The 18032-nt window shown below is 41.3% G+C and overlaps 1 protein-coding gene and 1 non-coding gene across 2 annotated transcripts; both read right to left on the reverse strand.

Annotated features, from left to right (window-relative positions):
- Positions 1-2220: 2220 nt before the first annotated feature.
- Positions 2221-2339, reverse strand: LOC135496430 (5S ribosomal RNA). The gene has a single exon (XR_010448684.1). It is a non-coding gene; the product is annotated as a 5S ribosomal RNA (ribosomal RNA).
- A 7490-nt stretch (positions 2340-9829) lies between these two features.
- Positions 9830-14219, reverse strand: LOC135495755 (uncharacterized). Its single transcript, XM_064784641.1, has 4 exons — positions 13960-14219; positions 13201-13269; positions 11611-11849; positions 9830-11282 (listed from the first exon to the last, which is right to left on the reverse strand). Exons 1-4 carry the CDS (start codon positions 14153-14155, stop codon positions 11028-11030), a joined length of 759 nt encoding a protein of 252 aa, XP_064640711.1. The 5' UTR covers positions 14156-14219; the 3' UTR covers positions 9830-11027.
- Between the last annotated feature and the right edge of the window lie 3813 nt (positions 14220-18032).

Genomic DNA, 18032 nt, shown 5'->3' on the forward strand with positions numbered 1-18032 from the left:
TTATGGCAGGCGGAATGTCCAGTTATTCAATAAACTAGGTTTATTCGCGAATAAACTAGTTTATTCGAAAGAAACTTAGTTTTTGGCAAAAAACTTAGTTTATTGACCAAAAGTATAAGTTTGTCCCCCGATGCTAAATAAACCTAGTTTATTTGCCGAAAAGCATAGGTTGTGGACATTTCGCCACCTAACCTATACTTTTGGTCAATAAACCAAATATACTTTGGTCAATAAACCAAATATTGCCGCTAACCTATACCTTTTACCTCGTCACCATCCGGGCGATCTCACTCCAAACCTCGAATCTAGGTGGCTATATTATGGTACTTCATACTTGCACCGTCGATGAATAAACTAAGTTTATTGCAAAAAACCTGGTTTATTCAAAAAAGCACAATGCTTTTGAAGAAACTGGGTTGTTTCACCAATAAACCTAGTTTATTTGATTAATTGGACATTTCGCGGCAATAAACCTAGTTTATTCGTGAAGAAACAAGGTTTTTTGCAAGAAACTTAGTTTATTGACCAATAGTAGGGGTTACCCAATAAACTAAGTTCTTTCATGAGGCGGTATGTCCATTTATTCAAATAAACCTAGTCTCTTTCGAATAAACTAGGTTTTTTGCAAACAACTTGGTTTATTGGTGAAGAAACTAAGTTTTTTGCAAAAAACTAAGTTTCTTCACGAATAAACCTAGTTTATTCGAAAGAATGTTTATTGAATAACTTGACATTCCGCCTGCCATAATGCTTATGCTTTTTCTCTCAGAACCTGTGAACGGATAGTTCTGTAAAATATAATACATATAACTCTGCGAGAATGTTCATATTCAATAAACGACGTCCAGCCGGTCCTCAGGATGAAAATATTATTTTTAAGATCCAATTCTGATTCTGAGATATGAGTCTGATGACTTGGTAAATCAAATTCTTGCTTAGAGTAGTGTTAAGACTAATTTTTAGAACCGGCCGGATGTCATATTATGTGAACTGGCTGATTGCTGGAAGGTTCTGATGGACGTTTGTCACTTTTTAGCATCTGGTCAGATAAAGTCACCGAGGGCATAAGGTCCCTAGTTCACATTATTAGCGGTGAGACTCAGGGAAGATCTTCGCCTTACATGTGCGTGCCTTACTCCACGTGACCCAGAAATACTTAGGTTGTAGGGTTAATTGTGCAGCTCATGTTAGGTCTCCAAAAAGGTTTCATGATAGGGAATAAATTAATGGAAAATGGAAATACATGTATAATGTTGCAAAAAGAAATTACATATACTACTAAACAGTCCACAATTTATTCGTTTGGAAACTGTTATTCGTGCACGGAGAAGACTCCCTGGGCAGCCAATCGCTTCATCATAACTTGGTCTCCTTATGGACTGTTCGGCAATTAGCGGGAATACGTGGGGTTGGACGATTAGATAGTCAAAGGCCATTGCTGTAACGAAACTGTAAGGGCATTTACTGTCACCGAATCAGAGTGCTCGACGAATACTGTGTTGGCATACATAATAGTGTAGCTGATATTTATACACTTCATTCCTACACTGCATTTTTCCCATGGTTTAGATGGTCTACTTGCGCACAGCGTTGTATAATTGACCTACATGTCAATAAACAACAAAGAAAACCAAATTCTAAACTAAAGAAATTGCCGAATTAACTATTCCTACATGTACAAAGCCAAGCACTCGAGTTTATACCCTTAGATTTCAACTGCAATGAGGTTTCAGGTCTTCCCGTCACGTGACTGATATTTTAACAGACTGGAGGCGTCTTGACCATATTTACTTCTTTTCTAATGTTGTACACAAGCGCATCTCCTGCACACCCATTGCTACACTTCGACAAATCAATAGATCTTAAAACGAGCGTGTTCAAAAGAGATATCAAAGCCAGTTTTGAATCACAATAATATAAAAACAAACTTAACGACTTGTGGATGAAATTATGATTTAGACAGCTACTTGTATCAAAATCTAATCCAAACAGAAGTGATGAATTGTCATGTGTATTCGAGGCTTTTGTCCAGGCTCTTGACCCAAGTTATGCAAAGGCTATGGGACTATGGTATTTTTTTCATTCTGCAGTCACAGTTTCCATCAGCAAATAACACATGAGATGGAAAAAATCAAAAACTGAGTAGCCTACATTCTCATTTTAACAATCCTACAAGGGAAGAAGAAACAAAATGATTGGGACATGAAGAGAAAACTCAAAAGTTTACGACACGTGGTATTCCAAGGCGGTCACCCATCCACGTACTAATCACGCTCGACGTTGCTTAGCTTCGGTGATCGGACGAGAACCGGTGTTTTCAACGCGATATGGTCGTAGACATTAGAGGCGGCGATACTGTGGTTACTTATAATATCACCTGGCCTGCTAGAACGCGTCATATTTTGGGGTCCGAGGAATGATGTATGCCTACGTCACATCTTCGACGCATGGCAGACGTGGTTGGGGCGCCCATTACACGACGGAGTCTAAACGTACACATACAGTTCACACAGGCTCACACTGAAACAGAAACGGACGCACATTAAAGAACTAAACGCGGACCAACATGCCGACTGGACATCAAATACGCCATCGGTTGGCAAGGCGTCTCATTACAAGGGACGTAGCGTGACGTCACGAGCTCTGACGTCACGAGCAGACTACTCCGAGGTTCCATGACGTAATCAGAGACGCCAGTGCCATCTCCCCAATCAATACGGAACTAATGTGTCTAAAACGTCATCGGTTGGCATGACGTCACCAGGGGTATGACGTCACGAAGACTGACGTCACTAGCAGCAACTTCCAGGGCGGTCTGAACTGAAAAAGCGTCCTAGCGTTGAGGGTGTGGCAGTTGCTGCTGTTTCATTCAGTGAAGTAATAAAGTCGTAATGTATGTCGTTTAAATCTTTGTTGGTAAATATCTTACAATATTCCACAGATCGGGTGAAAACTGAAAAGACAGAAAGGACCAACACTGAATACACAGTTGGAATACAGTGGTTACCAGAGACAGATTTTGACTTTGTCTCTCATCAATGACAGGTTTTGACATTGTCTCTTGCCGAGGACAGAGGACATACATTTTACTACTAGCAGTAGTACTAAGCTGCTATCATTTTATAACATCAGTAAAGACATAGAAGGGCTTTGAAACTTCATTAACTTAGACAATAGTTTCATCTGCTAAAAATACCCTTTACTAACACGGTGGCGCCGTCTATAATTATTATCATTATGTATCTTTATTCATGTAATAATCGATTACATTGTGGTGTGCGTATAACAAAAGAACGGAAGGTGACAAAAAGATTCACAAATACCGTACATAACATAATTTGTATGTTTACAATAGTGTACTGTACATCAAGCCTAAAAAAACCGGCGGAGGACGGCCGCAGAAAATAGAGCCAGCCCCCAGTCACCATAAGATAGTGCTTATGAGATATATTGTGTGCACAGGAAGTCTAGAATGGCATTTACCATTGCTTTATCATCAGTGTCCATACTGTCCCTTAGTCCCAAGAAGTCCCTGATCGCTGCGGCTCTCCTCAAAATTTCATCTCGTGGTTTGACAGGCTCTGGTTTACCTCTAGCCACAAAATCCTGCCTAGGAATGTTGTATGATTATGCCATTAAACTGAGAGATGTGAGAACATCCGAGTTACTCCCACCCTTAATCAATTTGTAAGATAATTTTACATAGATGTCTTCTGAGAGTGAAGCTCGCATTAGGAAATTATACAGCCTGATATGGAGCATAAAATCAATCGGATCGGAGTTGATTAAGGTAGGGACAAGAGCACAGTGTGTTCTGGGGTTAAGACCAATCAGCCTCCTAATTGCCTTCCTCCAAGCAGTGTAAACCTTCTCTCTGGACTTCTCTGATAGATTCCACAGCGTGCACCCATACAATGACATACAAATTGTGGTAAATAGTTTAACCTTTGTATCGACCTTACAGTAGTGAAATTTAGAAAGTAACAAATTCACCCTTCTGTTAAAATCTGACACGGTGTTAATAATATCTGAGTCTCGTTTTTTGGGCCTATAACAATACCCAAGTGAACCGCCGTGCTGTCGGCCTGAACACGGACCCCCTGAAAAAGAACAAAAATATCCCGGTAGTCCACTCGGCCGTGATCAGATTCGAAAAACAAAAGTTTGCATTTGGTGGGATTAAATGTTATCATATATTCGACTGAAAACTCTCCCGCTATCTGCAGCTGTATATTCAAAGATAGTTTTGATGGGCATAAAATAATGATATCGTCGGCGTAGCCAAACGCACCAACAAAGTTAGTTCCTATAAAACATCCGACCCCTGAGCCCTTTAGTTTCGGGAGTAAAACATCGATATAAGCCGTAAAAGAAAAGGGGATAGGATCAATACCAATGTGTTCATCAACATTATTCGGGAGAAATGACTTCTTCAACAGTTGTATGATGACGCGCAGAGCAGGCACTATGCCCGCCATGACAGGTGTTGGCTGTCTTAACATCAATATCATTCAAAAGTGCGTCCATTTCATTTCTATCGTATGATACCGAATTATAAAGGTTATTGTATTTACCCGCAAGATGATTGCAAATTGCATCAATACCAATGTGTTCATCCACATTATTCAGGAGCTGCGTGGACGACCGATTATTTTTCTTCATTTCTTTCCAGATGTTATTTTCATTTCGATTTAACAAGTTATCAGCTGTTTTAATACGAGGTCATCCCAATTTGTAAAACAATCCCATCCTCTATGCTATGACTCCACTAATGTAATATAATTCATTTGTAAATAACAAATTAAACTGTTATCTACTACATCAGCCTCAGGTACTTCATGTACACAATCAAATTACCCTTTAAGAAACCACTATCGGACAAGCTTGTAAAACCTGTAAGATGGCCAAACAACTCCTATCTCCAAACCATTCCTAATTTTAGCCAAAAGCCAATGTCAAAATCTGGTCATCTTGCCATAGTCAGATAGTTCGTAGTGCAATTGTTGGAGCTAACATAGCCCACGCTTTCTCTAAAACACCGTAAACACCTGTGTAAGCTGATGGTACAAGATAGATAACATCTCGAGCTTGAACTTCCAGACTACGATAACCTTGGGAACGCTAACTATTTAGAATTACATGTACAGAAAAGTGCAATGACGCACACTCTACGGGTTTGAAGATCCGTTCGTTCGGTATTTATTGATTTTGATACCTAAATAAGGGTACGTTTTTAGAACGAACAGCACTCAACGAAGTAGCAGCAATAGTCTTAACTCCGCTCCCGGGCGTAACAGTCAGCTTCCGAGCAGAGCTCATCATCTAGCCTCAGGGCAATAGTTTCAACTCCGCTTCCGAGCGTAACAGTCAGCTTCCGAGCAGAGCTCATCATCTAGCCTCAGGGCAATAGTTTCAACTCCGCTTCCGAGCGTAACGATCAGTCAGCTTCAGAGCAGTGACTATATTCTAGCTTCAGGCCTAAACATTTTATCAATTCGTCGTGGAAGTAAGCTCACACCAGTATTGTGATATCATCTGTTATAAAATCTGCGAAACTGAATATTCTTGTGTGGACATCAGTGACTAGCATGACAATTCGTTTCTTTTGTTTGTGGTGTTATTAGCGAGTTTCCGCATCACTTACGATTACGATTACGATCAGGATTTGTGTTTGACGTCATCGATTTTTGGTGCTACGTCTATGGTAGGCTGGAGGGGACATAAATCAGAATATTTCGGCCGATTAATTACATGCGCCGCAAAGGCCTCCCGCGAATGATGCGCCGCAACAATGCCCGGCTAAAAACACGCCGCAAAAGAATGCGCCGTAAAAATCTCGCCGCGTGACCCAATTTAAACCAATCAGGAGCCAAGGACGGTTTGAATTTTGCGGCAGAGGTATTTTCGCGGGCGTCTTCTGCACGATTTGCGGGGGACTTATGCAAATTTCGCGTGAGACCTTCGCGGCGCACTTCTTTAACCAATCAGAGACATCGTAACTTCGTAAACCCGCCGGAAAATACTCCACGCAGTGTCTTATCCATGCATCTGTGTGCGGAGGTTGATAGATTGCACGGTATGGTAGAGTTGATATTTTGTAGGTAGGTCAGGTAGTATTGTTTTTACGTAATAATTGTTACCACTATAGTAGAAATGTAACGAATTAAGAAAAATATAGCATAGAATTTTTTGGTAGTATTTTGTCGTGGATTAGGCCCGGGGAGCGACTGTATGTGAGAGAATAGCAGGCTATCGCGAATGACAATGTCAATGGTGTCGCCCTATTTTAAAATGGAATCGTCCGCGCATTTCTCCAACCATGTGCTATCTTGTGCATCTACTCACTGCACTGCATACAGTCGTCGTTCGCGAGGCGTTAAAAAGTTTTGGGAAACGTTTTAATTGTTAGATTTAAATGTCAAAATGCCGCTGCCGGGTATTCTTGCTGCTCAGAATGAGTTGAACGAAGCCTTGCATCGGCCAACGTTCATACAGTCATTTGCTACGAGGTAATGATTTGTATTTATTATTATAGTTGACTGATGATCACATGGCTGCGCATGCATGACACCCAGCATGCTCACTGACACTGACACTGACAGTGCATACAGTGCATCAGTGCATGTAGTCAGCATGGTCAGTGACAGACACATACATTACCGGCAGACACCTGTCCTGCAAAAGGACATGACATGATGATGATTGAACTTCGAAGCCAAGACGAATTATATAAACTAAGTAGGTCTAGGGCCTACCCTCGCGTTCATTGGCCTAGGGCGTAGGCCTAGGCCTATGCAATGCTAGGGTAGGCCTAATTACTATAAAAGTGTACGACACGTTCTTTAAATTTGGAATTTGAAGAACAATGTCAATGACGTGTCGTGTACTGTTAGGCCTGGCCTAAGGCCTAAGGCCTGCGTAGTTATTCACTTGAGGTAAATTGAAATAGGGCCGAGACCTTCTAGTATATGTGGATGTGTGCACATTTGATTGGGCTCTGTATAGATAGCACATGGTGTAAAGATAGCACATGGTTGGAGAAATGCGCGGACGATTCCATTTTAAAATAGGGCGACACACATTGTCATTCGCGATAGCCTGCTATTTTCTCACATACAGTCGCGATCGCCCCCGGGCCTAATCCACGACAAAATACTACCAAAAAATTCTATGCTATATTTTTCTTAATTCGTTACATTTCTACTATAGTGGTAACAATTATTACATAAAAACAATACTACCTGACCTACCTGTAAAATGTCAACTCTACCATACCGTGCGATCTATCAACCTCCGCAATCCGATGCATGGATAAGACACTGCGTGGAGTATTTTCCCGCGGGTTTACGAAGTTACGATGTCTCTGATTGGTTAAAGAAGTGCGCCGCGAAGGTCTCACGCGAAATTTGCATAAGTCCCCCGCAAATCGTGCAGAAGACTCCCGCGAAAATACCTCTGCCGCAAAATTCAAACCGTCCTTGGCTCCTGATTGGTTTAAATTGGGTCACGCGGCGAGATTTTTACGGTGCATTCTTTTACGGCGTGTTTTTAGCGGGGCATTGTTGCGGCGCATCATTTGCGGGAGGCCTTTGCGGCGTATGTAATTAATCGGCCCATATATTTTCTGATTAATGTCCCCTCCCGCCTACCATAGACGTCGTCCCCAGCGAAATCATCGATGGTACTTTCGTCTCGTTCTTACGAGGATTCCGGCTGAGCTTCGTAAGTCGAAAAACGATTACATGGATTAGCGAAAAACCTACTTTCCACGCTACATATCAAATTCAAGGTGAAATATTCATTGAAGAATACTTTAGAACATATCTGTCAATAGGAACTGCATTTAATTTGATCAACGGCGATTTTGATCATGTTTTAGCGCCGAGAAAAGTGCACCCAGAGCATGAGCAGAGTATAGGGCCTATACTACAGTACACCAAGTCGTTGGTGTGAATGCGGGAACAAAATTTCTGGTTCATGCCGGTTTTGAGAGTATTACGATTACGACTTTGAAATCGTAATCGTAATCGTAATCGTAAGCGATGCGGAAACTCCCTATTAACTTGCATTCAACGACTTCCTCTCGTCTCGGCGTATCTGATTCCCGACCTCTTGATTAGCCGAGTGTCCCTATCATTTGCTGCAGTCCCGGACAACATCTTACGGAGGACAGGAGGACACGCCCCGGCCTCACGCTTTGCGACCCGTGACATCAGCCAAACTATCGGCTCTGATCACTTCCTCATTTTTCCTTGCTGTCCTTATCGAGAGATGATATTGTGAACGAGTTCGTCGTCTAATTTTAGCTATTATACCCTTTCTTGGAGATCCGTTGGATTTCCAGAGATTATGCCAAAAGATGGCTTTCCTTTTATCCTCCGCAACAATCTCGTTCCACCCAGTGATTATCCGCTCACGTTTTTAACATGACAATCTGAGTTCTCAACACCAGCCTGTATGCACGCCTCAGTAATTTCAAGGAACAGAGTATCTATTGAGACATTATGATTTGTGCAACTTACATTCTGGCACTGCATTAAGTCGGGTGGAATTAGAATATTACCCAAAAATTCATCCAACCTATCTTAATAAGCAGTGATGTCATGTTCACCAGCAGCATTCCAATTAGTCCTCTTTACATTATGCCCAACGTTGTGGTGCCTTGGAGGATGTTCAAAGTCCAATTCAAAGTCAATGAAATCGGACAATGGTCTGAGAGGTTGTCCCCCTCATGAATAGAGGAATAATGAGTGATTAAATCCATCATGTTAGCACTCACAAGAAAATGATCTAAAATTGATTTTATACCATTGATTTTACTCTCAAATGTGAACGGAATGTTAGATTCATGAAAAGACATACGATTCTCTAGACTTTCATATTCTACAAAACGGTTCAACGCGAGTGTATTCTGGCTATGTCGCCTAAAATCAGTGTTGTAATCACCACCAATGAAGAGGTAGTCTGCAGCAGTTCATAGTGCAATGCTTGAGATTTCATCAAGAACTGTTCGATATTCTGGAAGATTACCCAGCCCCGAGTCACAGGGCATATACATTTACAACTAGGATTGTTTTCCCTGACGTGCTTTTAAAGCATACAGCACACAACCGTTTGTTGTCTATATTGGTAATAGATACAGCCTGTAATATTATGAGGGATTTTTTCCACAAAATTGAGCATCCACCATGTGGACGACCTACTAACATCGTTGCATCATCGACTGCAGAAATACCATGGCCACACATATTTTGAACATGATTTGTGATACAATTCAAATTGTCTTTCAATAACCATGTCTCTTATATCAACACTATGTCATGCATTTGACATAATCGATCTATGTACTGGAGTCTACCATCACAGAGTCCCTGCGAGTTGTAGCTACACAGAGTTAGTACCATGATGCAAAAAAGTGTTCTTGTTTGACTACTTATCATCAACTGGTGATTGGGTGTGTTCAGGCATCTCTGGTTTCCCTTGGCGGTGGAATATGACACAACTTGCTAAGTAATGTACTGCAACTATTATTGTCATAGGTTCGAATTTGTGCCTTTGAAAGTGGGATAACCATAACCATTTCAATGAGTGTTCATTATGCTCATTAATATCCATGTAGGTCGTTTGCAATAATTTTCTTTTGAAAGGTGGTGTGGCCGCTTCAATATGGCATGTCTATTGCGAAGATCATGTCCAGGAACACAATCAATTTCAATAGTTGTATCATGTAGTCTTGACTGCTGGCCCTATGACTCACTAAGTTTTCCCAGAAGGGAAATCCGTAAAGAAAGGTAAAGAAAGTCCTTGAGCAAATACAATTTAATGAGGACTTTCTTTATTGCACTTCTTTTTAGTTGGGCATTGGGTAGAATCAGAGTCTTTCAAATAAATATTATTTGAAAGACTCTGTTAGAATCAACATTACAAAACGAACAACACCGATTGAATCGCGATTGATTGTAATGCATTTCTACATTGTGCATGTCAATTCAGTCATCATCTTCAGGCTCTAACAAAAACTCTAAACCATCTACATCGTCCTCTTCCTTGATTGACAAGTCATTAATATTAATCTCTACGTTTCCTGCAACTAAACGACTGACACGCCAAGCTATCCGCATAGCTTCGGGCTCGATGCGCTCCCTTGCGAGGCCTTACCAATCGTAAAACTTCTCGGCGGGTTATCAATGGACATTGTCCGTTCTCATTAGTGTTACCAATTATGCTCAGTAGGTCGTTTCACAAACAAGAACAAACATTGTCCAAACGTAAATCACCAAAACTCGCATCAGGCCTAGTATATTCATCTGTGCTGTCTACTCTCTGCTGAGCAAAGCTGACTGAAACCTGTCTTTGGTAAACTCAAGTAAATTGATGAACACCAATGTATAATATTATTATGACATCTTCCAGGGTAATGCGCGCGTATATAAAAAGACGTGTAGCCCTACACGTAATAGTCATATTAGCCCACGACATTTTGGCTGTTCTTTTAAAACCACCCGCCCGCTACTATTGGAAAATGTTAGGCCAGTACAAAACGATGTAGTAAGTGGGAGTTTTCCGTAGGCCTATATAGCTTACCGGAGCTTGCTTAGCTGTTGGTCTTACACTGCTGGATGGATTTATTTGTTTGACCACATTTTTTTCCAGATACCTGCGGCAGCGCTAGCAGTATATACTGAACATACTCTAGTTTCACCGAAATAGGACCGTTTCTGAATATTTACCCCAAGCCCCACTATCGGGAATAATTTAAAATGTAATGTTAGCGTGTGTTTAAGATATTTACTCAGTCCAGAGAAGGCGTGTGTGGCCTTTCTTCGGACCGCGGGACCGGGGTTTTATCGATACCTGTATTAAAACATTTAAACATTTGAAATTTTGGTAACTCATGCCGGTAGAATTGCCGAAATAGCTTGTCTGGATGCGATAGGAAGTGTTTCCCTTTTTTTAACGGGACATCGGAACAGATTTTCCGCTTCACCATGTACATGTGTATATACATCATAAGTAGACGTGATTTTTTATTTCGTACACACGACACACGTGAGTTCTCTTCCATTGACGTACTTTGGACATGGCAGTGATCCACATACTCCCTGCACGTGGTACATGAGGCCCCCGTTGTCGTTACGTGCTCCCTTTTCGTCGCCCTCAGGAGTGTTGTCCACGCATGCCCAGTTGTGTTGAGCTTTATGTCCGTAGTGTCCCGTCATCAGGTAACCCCAGTACTCTATGCCCCAGCCTGGGTAACATTCTTTACGGCCCGGAATCATCACCTTAGAATATAATAATGATATCAACATGATAAACGTTTGTGGATTCGAAATCTGCCTTCTTAGCGAATTATGTCATCGAATTAACTAAAAAATAACGAAGTAGGCAACTTTCATTGGTTAGGTACCGACGTGTACAACACATTATTTTCCGTGTATATATAAATATATAACAGCACTATATATTTTGGCTTATATATCGGTTACAAGTACAGATATAGGAACGATGTATTAGGAACGATGCATTCTTTAATGGTAAGTCCAATGATTTTTGGAAGTCAGTATTGTAAACGTTTTCTTATTGAACCCCTCAATTTTCGAATGACCTCACCTGACTTGCCCTTGCCTTGCTCCGACACACAGCACAAACCACGTCAGCATCATGAAGGTTGCCACCGGCTGCTTTTGACTTGTCAAAAAAGTTGGTCCCCGAGACTTGAAATTCAACACCCATGATCTTTGCCCAACCCTCTAAACCGGCAGTGAACGTGGCGTACTGGGGCTCCCTGGTCAAGCAGGCGTACTCGGCAGAGCCTCCAGTCTCGAGGTGATTCGATCCCCCAACAATACCTGTCCGGGTTCAAGAAAATTCAACTGTTCATCACTCACAGTTGTTGTTTGTCCGTTCAAAAATATTTTGTCCGCATCCTCTGGAGCTTTTTAGCGTAAACTACCGGTTGGATTTCTCTGAAGTTTGTTTTATTCATCATAGCTTTGCAACAAAAAAAGGATTTTCGGGTTTCAGCTTGTCAACGCAGAAAAAGTAATATATGAAAGGTTAAAATAAAAAACCGACGCAGCTGATACCGAAATCGTGGTGAGGTAGTCTGACATGTCTGGTTATGCTATCACAACGCACAATGGACGTGATGGAACCATTCTTTATATATATGAGAAACTAAATTCCAGCCATCTTGCTTTCGCAGGCAATCGCAATGGCCAAGTGCTGGCGTTTTACAATTTGCACAAAAAAAGAAACAATTCAATACAAAACCAACTGAGTGACCGGTCCGAGTCGCCGGATCAGCACGAGGGGATTTTCTGCGGCATGAAAGCTCGAGACCGGCACCCAACTGACTAACTTCATTTTTTGCTGGTATTAAACTAAACGACTTGTACTGTTCCCATCTTCAAAAATACTCCACTGGTCTCTGAAGCCATGAAAACAGTCGACCGCATCCTAAATGACACAATCCCACATACATTTACAACCATGGTTCGAACATTTCTGGACACTTCCGATAACCGTAGCAATATCATGTATATAGATGTCTGGTGTTAAGTCATATTTATCTGTTTTAAGCCACCGCCATTACGAACCGATAAATCCGTTCAAGTTTTTTCTGGGGTACTACTGTCTCAGGTTGCTCATGTCAGAGTCTTTCAATATATATTGAAAGACTCTGTTTATATGAAGGCACGTGCTAAGCAGATCTAACGGCGTTGTTCGTCTGTATCCCTCCCCGCAGAAAGACAGAGTCTTTTAAATGAATCGGCATGGCACATGCGTAACCACATGTTGAGATGGCCAATTATTTAACTAATGTGATACCGTCCTGTTAAAACTATCGATATGAACCAACGTGAGCTGTGAAAAAGGATAATTTTTATATTGTTCCCAGGCGGTCGAAAATGCTCATTATAAGTGTTACTGGTTGCATTCATCGGTAGTAACTACGGTTAATTTGGTGAAACGAAAATCACATGACACCGTCGGCTGAAATAATTTTACAGTATTCCTGGATATAAGTCATACTAATCTTTACAAATCCGTTATGCCAGTACTAGACTTCAAGCACTTATATTTATCTATTCTTGATATCATTGAAATTTCTTGTATAATCTAAGACCGTCCCATAAATGTAGGACCGGTCTTACTTTATTTTGCATTGATTCAGTACTTCCTTTTTCTCATACTAACCTGAATACACAAGTTCAGACTCGTCGTTCGGACAATCACGTCTACCCCATCGTACAAACATGGCACCTCCTGTATCAATAAAAGAGCGTTGACTGGCATTCATGATTAAAGTGTGATAAGGGCGATATAAAGTCCAACACGACACACTCAGATAATTTTAGTAATGTTGAAAAGTGTTCAAGGCGTACGGGAGCTTTCCAAATAATTCTGTAGCTTTGATCGGTACAACCTGTAGTTACTTTTAAATTGTTTTGGGAAAATATGTGTGCCCTTCATCTGGTAGGCATTCACGTATGACAATGCAAATATGTGTTTAGAATTGAGAAAAGTCAACGCTGAACAACAATGATTCGCATTATAATCAATCAATAGTGGCAGGATGAGTTACTGGGTGAATTCAAAGCACTACAAGGCTGCGTATATCCATAAACATTCTCCTTTTAAATTTGCGGACTGCACACGGGAATATTCTACGGTTAAGCAGCTCACACTGTCAAATACACTCTCCTTTCAAATTGGCATAAGGCTTGGGGTCCAATTGATCCTCATGAGCACAGTTCGGGATCTGATCTAGTACCTTATGCCTTTTGAAAACATTCGTCGCACAAGAGAAATATTATCTGCGACTTTGTAAATCGTTTAATCATCTGGCCTATAGTTCCTGCCTATACTTAACACTCTTTTGCTGTTAAACTCCAAACCAAATTCAAATTCAAAATTCCATGATGATCGCCTGATGATTGCCATAATCATACTCACCAGTAAGACCAAAGGAAGGCCTATCAACCGATCCACTTACAGAACGTCGGGGCCGAGATTCACCCTCTTCTTTGCCTCCTCTAGCCAAGCGTCTCTGGAGGCCGGCATTCCATCCGAGCAGCCCTAAGAATGCAACACCGACAAGAACATATTTAAGAACTTGTGTCTTGGAGTTTATCAAATACTTCAGCAGCATGTTCTTAATCTGAATTGCACACGGTGATTCAGGATTGTTCGATATGATTATGAGTTCTATCAGTACAAACACCATGTCTAACCAGATACTGTGATATAATAATGAGGTTAGCGGCATCACTAGATTACCATAACGACTTGATTGCAGGAAAACTGTAATTATGTTCTTAGTGCAGTGAAACTATTTCAAACTATTCAATAATAGGCAAAGGGGAGGCCAACATGACCCGAATTACCACATGACCCATATCGTAATGAAAACACACAAAACACCATCGTTATGTCATTAATGAACTGCCCATAGCGAGATTCCATGGTAAATCAGTTTTGATTTCAATCAACCCAAATTTGTTTTCACCAGAACAGAGTTACAAACAGAATTAAATAGGCCGTAATTGGATCACTTTCACATACCAAATAGGAGGCAAATGTCTGTTTCCGACATCATACATAAAATAAAACAGGTCACGAAAAAGACGCAGAACATTTATTATATCTGACAATGTCGACAACTTCAAGGTGAAACTCAAGTGTCTTGCCTATTTGATTAACTGGTGTTGCGTTTCAGAAATTACATCATTTCGGGGCGAAATTCATGCAGCATGTGAATCTATGCCTTTGATAAGTACAACAAATATTATTCAAAACCTTGTACATTGCATTGTTTAGGAGTAATAAGCAAGTTTCCTTTAGCCCACCCAAATACTGGATTTTCGATGCGAGGGTGAGCATCTGAAACGTGGAGACTACCATGGATGCGTAAAGCCCGGTCTACACTAGCCAACATGAACCAACACATGTTGGCCAACATTGGCCAACATCGTGTTGGGCCTTGTTGCAGAGGCATGTTTGCTATTGTTTGCCAGTGTGGACGGGTCCAAAAACAAGTGAAAACATCAGCCAACTTGTTGGCCAATGTTGGCCTATGTTAGGCCATGCTACTTCTGAACAACATGTTGGTTGGTTTTGGGCAATCAGCAGCCAATCAGGGAACAGATTTGGATCATGTGATGGAGCTACTGGGACAACATGGCAGCCTCAATGAAAGATAGAGAATGGCAATTTCAAGAAATTGAACACTTAATTTCAGAATACGAAAAGCTTCATCCATCCGCAGGAAATTCTTGAGGCTTTTGAAGTCTGAGGCCATTAACTCTTGAAGGAGGCAGTGATAGGCCCCATCATGCTTTTTCCACAAGTATGGCTTTTGTCAGTTGCGGCGGCGACGGGGGTTAATCACAACTGAAAGAATTGCTGCTGAAGCACCTAGGCATGCTTTCTTCCTGTGGTTCTCCATTGTTTTAAAGAAAAAATGAAGAGAAATGACTGATTTTCCCTCCAAATTGCCCTCAAATTCATGCCAAACACGGTCAAACTTAGTCAAACTTGTTTGGCAATGTTTGCCTGTGTTTGATAGTGTGGACGGGTCCCCAAACATTCGCCAACATGATGTTGGCTCATGTTGGCCAACAATTGTTGGCGAATGTTTGCAAGTGTAGACCAGGCTTTAGAAACGGTTTACACATAAACAGCAGTTGTAGCGGCAATCTAGGTGTGTGTCGGTGTGGGATGAGTCGGGGCAAGCAAATATAGGCCTAATTGTCATTCTTGGGATAGCGAGGAATTTACAAAATACACCTGATGATATAACAGAATAAATTTCAGTCGGTTCCAAATTTTAATTATGTATTTCTCTAAATTATTCTAAAAGATATTTTAAAAATTAAATTTACTAGTAATTGCCCCAAAAATGGATCTATTTAATTTTAAGGTTCACTATTGACCATTCCAAGGCTGCGTGATCGGTGGCAACTGTGAAATGCGTGCCGTAAATGTTTGGTTTGAAGAGCTTGAGAAAAGCAAAGATAACCGCTATAAGCTCCTGTTCCGATTCTGTGTATCGGGTCTCCGCAGGGTTCATACTCCTTCCGGCATAACTAATTACACTCTTGTCCCCGTCCATCTTCTGGTATAGAATTGCCCCTTTGCCATAATTGAACGCATCACACTGAATGACGAAATACTGCTTGAAATCGGGCAATGGCAATTTGGGATGCTGATTAACGTTTGTTTGAGGGTGCCAAAAGTCGATTGGCAGTCGGCCGTCCAATTCGATGGAACTTCTTTCTTTGTATGGGCATGCAAGCCTGGCGATATCTGCAAAATGATGAATAAAACGTGTAAAGTTACACAATTAAATCCCATGAATCTTCTGACTTCCTTCACATTCCCGCGCACAGGGTACTCACTGAAATAATTTTACATTTCCCTGGGTCGGGTTTTACCCCATGCTTTGATATGATGAATCCGAAGTAGGATACTTCCTTTCTGCGAAAATCCACACTCGGTGGGTTTCAAGGTGAGACCGGCTGAAATTAACTTGTCAAAGATAGAATGGTGTTCAAGATGATATGCAAATGTTTCGCTGTACGCAAAAAGATCGTCTCAATAAATTGGCAAGAACTTGTAGTGGAGGGCTCGAACCAGCTGCTATATCGATCTCTGAAAGGAACCAGTCGCATTACATAATCCAAAAGGTACATTTACGGTCTGGAAATTACATAACCCAGACTTTGTTAAAAAGGCTGTCTTTTCCTAACTGCCCTCGTCTCACTCAAGACTGAAGATCTAAACTAGAAAAAGAGAAATACTGGGCATTAGAACTGCCAACGGACTAGCCATTGATATCAAGGGTATTGGGTAACTATGACGTTTTACGTTACCCGATTTATGGTGTCCTGGTCCATTTATGATACACAAAGCGACATTCATTATCTAGTGATAACAGAGATCGCCAGATGGCGTATGTCGCAAAAGGTATCATGTTACACTTTGTTACGTAATATAATTTCCTTATATCGATACACATGCGCAAATAATCCGGTGTAAGACCCGGTTGAGTCGCTCCTGTGTCTGACGTTTTCTTCACCAACACAACATCATGAACATCAATGAACCCTTCTTGTACAGGTCCCTTCCTATATGGTCGAGACCTAATCGGTTGAGCGTCACCAGTGTTGATTATCATCTTGGCAAAGGGGGAACGTTCGATTTCTTCGTCAGTATTTACAAAGACTCTTCTGTACCTCAGCAAGAGATCCATCAGACGAGTCTTCTGCTCAGTTGTGAGGTTGGACTCTCACCCCTTACCTCTAAGTCAACTTGCCATTTGGCCTGATTACTAATGATGCATCAGGACCGATGAGGGCTAGACAATTAATTGCTTCAAAATCTTCTACTCGTGCGGGTACCACGGTCTAGGACCAGGCAAGTATAGCGACGGTACGATTACAACTGAATTTAATATATGACATAAGGTACATCAATCTAACAACTTAATTGGTTTACGGCCAGGAATTGTCAAGGTGTGGTCATCAACATCTAATTTAGCTTTTACATTTTCTATAACATAACCGAAAATTGGGCGATTATGGTTTTAGGCACCCAAGAATCGTCTCTCCATTGACGTTAACAAAATCCAGTATAGTGTCACATCGATCATATGTATGGTCCAAATCTGCTAAGGAATGGGCGGCTTTTTATTGCAGTATGTTTGTTCTTCCTCTGGTTCATCAGTGAACTATTTTGCTGGACATGTTTGATGCTTTTTCAATTTTTGTTCAGCTCCTAGGTAGTAGAAAAACACGTTATTTCCTATTTTTAGTACGCACAAGTCCTGGCGCGAAAGACCTTTCGCGCCACGTGAGTGCATGCGGAGATTCGAGTTCGCGTCACCCCGCTATTAAGACGCACCGTCATTTCGAGAGCATACCTATGTTCCCCGGTACCTATGTTCCCCGAAGAGGTACCAATGTTCCCCGATGAGGTACGTACCTCTGTTTCCCGGTACCTATGTTCCCAGTACCTATGTCCGCAAA

Source organism: Lineus longissimus, chromosome 11, assembly GCF_910592395.1.
Source record: "Lineus longissimus chromosome 11, tnLinLong1.2, whole genome shotgun sequence".
NCBI lineage: Eukaryota > Metazoa > Nemertea > Pilidiophora > Heteronemertea > Lineidae > Lineus > Lineus longissimus.